At 41.6% G+C, this 7,032-nt stretch overlaps 1 protein-coding gene across 1 annotated transcript; it reads left to right on the top strand.

Annotated features, from left to right (window-relative positions):
- The first annotated feature begins 5,532 nt into the window (after nucleotides 1-5,532).
- LOC139349773 (somatostatin receptor type 2) lies at nucleotides 5,533-6,673 on the top strand. The gene has a single exon (XM_070990761.1). The coding sequence runs from the start codon at nucleotides 5,533-5,535 to the stop codon at nucleotides 6,550-6,552; it is 1,020 nt and encodes a 339-aa protein (XP_070846862.1). The 3' UTR covers nucleotides 6,553-6,673.
- Nucleotides 6,674-7,032: the final 359 nt, after the last annotated feature.

The raw sequence follows: 7,032 nt of genomic DNA, 5'->3' as shown, positions 1-7,032 counted from the left end.
TTTACTTCCTACTTCCCGGTCCACGTGTCTATGACAGTAAAAGCCCCGCCTCTCCTCGCAGCCTATTGGTCAATCACTTTGACAGCAGCTGCCGCGGAGGCGACTTCATTCATTAAAAATATAGACTGTCAAGAAAGCAAGAAAGGGGTTTGGAAAGCTGAGAATTTCATAGCTTTTTATGAGAAACACTCGACAATATCAAAGTCAAAATGTCTCACTGTCTCATCATGTTTTATCTCATGTGAATCTAATTAGATCAGATTCATTAGATTTCTGAAATCTGTGAAGATCTAATAAAAACATACATACAAACAGCAAATTTCCACAAGCAGTTTCATATACATGCACATGCACCACTCTCCTCAGAGAGCTACAATTAAGAGGGAAATATTGTACTTTTTACTCCAGTGCATTTATCTGACAGCTCTACATTTACTGTATAGATTAAGATTATACATATAAAGCAAACAATCTATTTATAGCCTAAAATTTGTTGCAGTATTGTGTAAAAGATACAAGTAGCATCACCTTGGCCAATTTCTATGTTACAATGCCAACAACACATGACTGAATCAGTAATAATTGCAATCAGTAATGTCTTGACATGATATAGAATTGTGCAACAATGCCAATTTTGCTGCATCGAGTACTTTGAGGACTTTGCTTTTATACTTTAGGTACATGCTACTAGTAACAATACATAAGTGCTTTCACTTAAGTAACATTTTTATTGCTGGACTTTTGCGTATCATGGAGTATTTTTATACCATGGCAGTACCAGTTTTATTTAAAATACACTTTTTTGGGCCGCACGTGTGTGCATGTGTGGACCTTTTGCTGGGTTTTGTGAAGGAACAGATTGTAGGGACGGTGCTGGGGAATTTTATCTTCCTAATGGGAGTTTTAAGGATTGCTGCTCTCATTTACCTCCCAGTGGTAAATCACAGGCATATTGGCCTTTTACCATACACCGATCATCAACTGATTCAGCTCGCAGTAAATCTTCCTGTTTCAGGAACACACACACTGTCTACACAGAGATTTTGCATGACCGACAACTGAAAAGATTCTTGTAAAGCACAATCGAAATAACTTTGAAACACTTATGGTTATATTAATTAATGATGGTATAATCATCACAATTCACCATCCAAACACTATATTTTGTAACATACCGGCCACTTTTAGCAGATTAGAAGCTGTTCCTTAAATCCACTTATTTACAATTACTTATCTTCATTAACATCACCAGAATGAACACGGATTGTAATAATATAGTCATTTTCCTCAGTCAGTTGTCATCCAATCCTTAATGAATTTGTGAATAGAAAGACAGAAATACATTAATAAATTATAGATTTAGAGAATTAAATGCCAACACAACATCCAGACCCCACAACTACATCCTATAAATGATCCACATTTTGCACAAATGATAATAATAACAAATAATAATAAAGAATCTCTCTCTCTATCTATTTGTACACACATGCACATGCATCTATTTTGTAACAAAAGACTTTATTTATCCCACACCAGAAATTCAGCTGTTACGCCAGCAGAATAAAAAGGAAAAACACAGAACAAGTAGAAACAAAATAGACGGTAAAAAAGTTTTAGTTTTGTCCCATTATGCCAAAAAGAAAGTTTTTGTGCTCTAAAGACTGTGAATTTTTTTACGTGTAAATCATGTTCTGCAATCATGTGTCTGCTGCATTGTGATATTAATATTATTAATACTAATATATATGTATTATATATTCTAATATATGATTTACATATATGTTATCTCAGAGGATAAACTGGACTGCCTGCTTCTTCTTCAGTGGATCATGGGGGAATTGTTGGTTTCTTTGTAGATAAAAGAGCTTGGTCTGTACCAGCTCTATATGGAAAGTGTCCTGAGACAACTTCTGTTGTGATTTGGCGCTATACAAATAAAATTGAATTGAAATTGAATCTCTGTCTCTGCAGGGCTCTCTGAATGTCTGTGCACAATAGCAGCTCAAGAAGGAAGCCCTCACTCTTTGGTTCTGAGGACATTAGATACTGATCCTTACCTCTGATGTTAAACTGTTAAATTCCTGCTGTTTTATGCTAATACAACTTCAAAACACATGCATTAGAAAAATCCCAACGAGATATCATCCTGCATATTTTGAGGCAGTTTTGCATGATAACAACAGGAACCCATTGATGCAGTGCCTTTAGCCTTTTTCTTTTGACGGTGGACAAAAGGTTTTCTGTATTTTTTCTTTTTTCTTTTTTTTTTCTTTCGAGACCTTCCTTTAAAATAATTGCTCAAATCCTGACCAATCATTAGGGTACACAACAGTTAATATGCCACCCTTGATACAATAAATCCATCTACTGGTGCATTTAGATTGTGTTACAACTGTTAATGAAACACAGATGTCACAGTGCAGTTGGGATTATTGTTCCACCAACATTCCTTTAAATACTTTACATATCTGTGTTGCAATTGCAGGGGTTTAGATCTGTATTTACTCAGGAGTGTCTGGGTTCGGAGTCAGTGCTGCTGGGAAACAGGAAGATGAAAATAAGATGGAAAACAAGACGTGTAGAGTTCCGAGATTTATCTCACTTCCAAGTATGCTGAAAGCCTTTGGTGCAGCATGCCATTCCATATGCAACATCTTTGACTGAAATGCCCTCTTATGTAACAGTTTCGTCAAAGCTACAGTAACACTCTCTGATTCACATTTTGCTCGAATAATTCTATTATTGTATGCAAGTTGCAGATGGTCTCTGTGTTTGATTTGCAGCTTTTTTTATTTCCACCAGCAGCATGATTCTATGGATGACGGTGTTGGTCGGTCAGTTGCTCCACCACTTTGGCTCTGACTGAAATATCTCAAAAACCACTGGATGGATTGCCATGAAATTTGTAACAGACATTCATGATTGCCAGAGGATGAATTCTTTGGGAATTGATACCCTGACATATCCGCTAGTGCCAGCATTAGTTTGACATTAGTGGTTCTGAGTGAAAACATCTCTACTCAACTATTTGATGGATTGCCATGAAATTTGTTACAGATATTCAAGGTCCTTTGAGGATGAATTCTAATGTCTTTGGTAATCTTCTGACTTTTTCCGTACAGCCATCAGAAGATCAAAATTTTTACTTATTCAGTGAAAAAGCATTACTGATACCTGATGGACTGGTACTTAATTTTGTACTGATATCATGGTCCACAGCTAACGACTTTGGTGACCCCCTGGCTTTTCATCTAACTCCACCATGAGGCTCGAGATACTCAGCTTAGGTGACTTGCTGAGTGCCATCATCAAAACAATGACACTCCAGCCTTAGTTTGTGTCAAGTGCCGATTAGCAAATGTTAGCATGCTAACACACAAAACTAAGATGGTGAACGTGGTAAGCAGCACACATGTATCATGTTAGCATTGTCACTGTGAGCATGTTAGCATGCTGATGACAGCATTAAGCTCAAAGCACCACTGTCAAACACAGCCTCACAGAGCTACTACCATGTCTGTAGATTCTTAAATCCCTTACGTTTACACTTTGAGTTTCAGGGGGGTCATCTTTTCATGCTCGTATGATCTCTACAAGAAAAAATAAGCTTCTATTTCTGAAATATCAACACAACAAGTCAATCCTAGAAAGGACTGCGGAGTTCAAAGCCACAGCTGCTTGACGGTGGAAGTAAAAATCTTCTCTGGTGACCCCACGTACTGGGGAAAAATAAGACCTGAAAACTAAGTACTTGAAGCTTCTTTTTTGATAAATAGTGAAGTAGCCCTTAGCCTTGACTTTGGCTGTGTCAAAGAAGTCATGTGTTTGATTGCACATGGCTCGCCCTCTTGCTGTAGACAGCTCTGCAGCAGGCGGATATGGATGCCAGCATGTCTGTTTGAACACTGCAGTGAAATAGTGCCTGTGAAATACGAAGCTGTCAAACTTCTCCAAATTTAGCACCATGAAACAAAGTGTTTCCAGTGAGGTTTTTACGGGGGGCTGGAGTTGGGGTGGAGAGGTTGTCTTCATCGTATGAAGTGCTAGTCTCCAGGGGGAAGTTAAGCCACTAACTAATCAGGAGTTTGAACTACAAAGACATTTTTTCTTGGTAATTGGAAGCAGTTAAAATCAGCGTATGTCTTGAGAAATCTCTGTGGAAATCTGTGGCATCTGATGAATGAGCTTGCCAAAAAGGTGTTGAGGATCTTTGAAATTAGATAAAATCACTGGATGAAGGCTGAATTGATGGAAAGGATGGACTAGCTTTGCTTGCGCCATTGGTGGTGGGTGGCAGAACACACCAGAGCCTTTCTGGGGGATGCTCCCGGGGTATTCCAGCTATGCGTGTCAGAGTGGCTACAGGACGGAGGTCATCGCTCATCCAGGGTCTTTAATCTTCACCAACCCCCCGCCCCCTCTTCCAATCTATCCATTTCTCTCTTTTCCTCTTTTCCCTCCCCTCCCCTCTGCTCTCTGATCTCCCTTTCACCTTTTGCTTTTCCTCTTTCACCTCCTCCTTTCGTGATGGATGGAGTAAGAAAAACAGGGTGGAAGGGTTGGAGGAGGGTGGAAGGAGTCCGAGAAGCAAAAACAGCATCCTATGTCAAATGTCAAAAAACAAAAGCCCTGAAAAAACAGACAGCGGATTTCACTTTCCTGGAGGCAGATTTACTCTGTCTGGGTTGTAAAGGTGGGTGGCCCAAGCGACAAGATTGTGTTATTATCTGTGTGTGTGTTTAGGTTTCGAGGTATGACCCCACACTGAACTGTGAAGTGTGGGGAGACAAAATGGACTGGGGGTGGGGGGGTGAAGTAAACAGAAGCAAAGAGAAGAGAGAGAAGAAAAAGTGGAGAGAAAAAATTATGAAAACAAAAGTATTGTAGCAGATGGGGCCAGGATTTACCTTGGAAACAGCACTACAGCAGAGGAACTGGGGGAGAGCTGAGGAGGGGCGTGAGCCAAGCTGGAGTCTATCACAATCTCTGGAGACTGATGAACAACGGGGGGGGGGGGCAGCAGACACACTCTTCACACACTGTGGGGGGAAGAGATATAAAAGGGCTCCCAGGGAGAAAGAGCGGTTAGGCAAGCGTCTGAGTGGCCGTCCTGCTCATTTCCACTGCGACACGGAGTGTGTTTAGGCAAGTGAGTGTGTGTGTATGACAAAGTGCACATGGCAATCTGAGAGAAGCGTGCTGTCTCTACCACAAAGGAATAAAGTCTGACAGGTCTTTTTTTTTTTTTCCCCCCAAAAGATAAAAGGAAGCAACGATTGACTGGATGGGGAAGCTGCACAGTTGCTGAAGTCTGGCTGTTCTTGAACCTGAAAACGATGTTTGATTTTCAGGTTTTTCGGTTGAGTTGTTTACTCCTCTCCCTCTGAGTACTTTTTACCTCCACCGGGGAGTCAAGAGTTGAAACTTGAACTGCTTGCAGAGGGCTTTGAACAGAAGCAGGGATTTTCATTGTGATTTGATATTTTTTTTGTTTTCCTTTTTGACCGGTCATTGGTGTGCTGAGGCAGAATGGACACCTCACTTTTATCAGATACAGACTACAATCAGACCGATGTGGATGAACATTTTTACTTTGAGGACAATATCGATGGCTTTGGCATCACCAGGGCTATACTCTACTTGGTGGTTTGTATCCTGGGACTTGTTGGGAACTCCCTCGTCATTGTTGTCATTTTGAAATTGGACAAAATGTCATCTTCCACAACGGTGTACATTTTCAACCTGGCAGTGGCCGATGGCCTCTTCATGGTTGGTCTTCCCTTCATAGCAACCCAGAACTTCCAAAATCATTGGATGTTTGGCAACACGGCGTGCAAAGTGGTCATGGTGCTGGACGGCATCAACCAGTTCACTAGTGTCTTCTGTCTGACAGTGATGAGCATCGACCGTTACATGGCGCTGGTTGACCCACTTCGGTTCGCCCGTTGGAGGACGCCACGCTGTGCCAAGATTGTTTCGGCGTTCTTGTGGCTGTTCTCGATCCTCACCATCCTCCCCATGGCACTTCACTTCTCCGCTGATCGAGGCTTGTGTATACCAGATCTTGGTTCGGATGCCTGGTGGCTTGGCATCTTGTCTTACACCTTCGTCATGGGGTTTGCTTTGCCGTTCACGGTCATGACGGCCTCCTACGTGGCGCTGCTGCTCACCTTGAGGTCCCAGCGGCTCAGAGCGACAACACCGAACCCAGAGAGCCACCGGCTAGAGCGCCAGGTCACCAAAATGGTGATTGCAGTGGTGGTCGTGTTCGGGATGTGTTGGTTGCCATTTTACACCTTCAACTTCTGCTCCCTGTATCAAAATGGCCTGGCCCTGACCTTCGCCAGAGCTTTTGAGTTTGTGGTCCTGCTGTCATACTCATGGAGCTGTGCTAACCCCATCCTCTACGCCTGCCTCTCCGACACCTTCAGGAGACACTTCCGCACCCTCCTCTGCCCTGCTGCCAAGTCATCTCCCAGCATGCAGTGCAACACTGAACGGTATGACTTAAATGACACAGCTGTGTGGGATGTGACCATTCTGGCCTAGAGAGAAGACGAAAAACTGACTCACCATTTTACTCCATGTTCTGTCAAGATGCACTGCATGATTTCATATTATTCACTTTTTTGATGGCTTGTAGATGTGATAAATTCCATTTTTGTTGTTTTTAATTTCTTAACTCGATATATATTGAAGGTGCATTATTTGCCTCCAAGAATGAAGTTGAACACATTTTTCTTGATTTCTTGTTAAAGCTTTGCTGTCATTTTGACTGTGCATTGAGTTGTGCGTTTATAAAACGTGAATTGTGTCCATTTGATCAACCCTTCACAGAGATTGGGGATTTCAACACACTTGTGCTGATCACACATCTCACAGTCACAGTACATACTGTGAATCTGTCTGCGCGGCTGAAAAGTTTCCCCTTTTATACTTGTGGAAATGAAATAGGCTCTTCTCAATCTCTCAAGAAGAGTTTCTTTAACAGAAAAAGAAAACCCAAAAAAGAAGAAAAATGCTCCTCGA

Source organism: Chaetodon trifascialis, chromosome 21 (assembly GCF_039877785.1).
Source record: "Chaetodon trifascialis isolate fChaTrf1 chromosome 21, fChaTrf1.hap1, whole genome shotgun sequence".
Lineage (NCBI taxonomy): Eukaryota > Metazoa > Chordata > Actinopteri > Chaetodontiformes > Chaetodontidae > Chaetodon > Chaetodon trifascialis.
The sequence above is the reverse complement of the archived record's forward strand: the minus strand, read 5'-3'. Positions and strand labels throughout refer to the sequence as shown.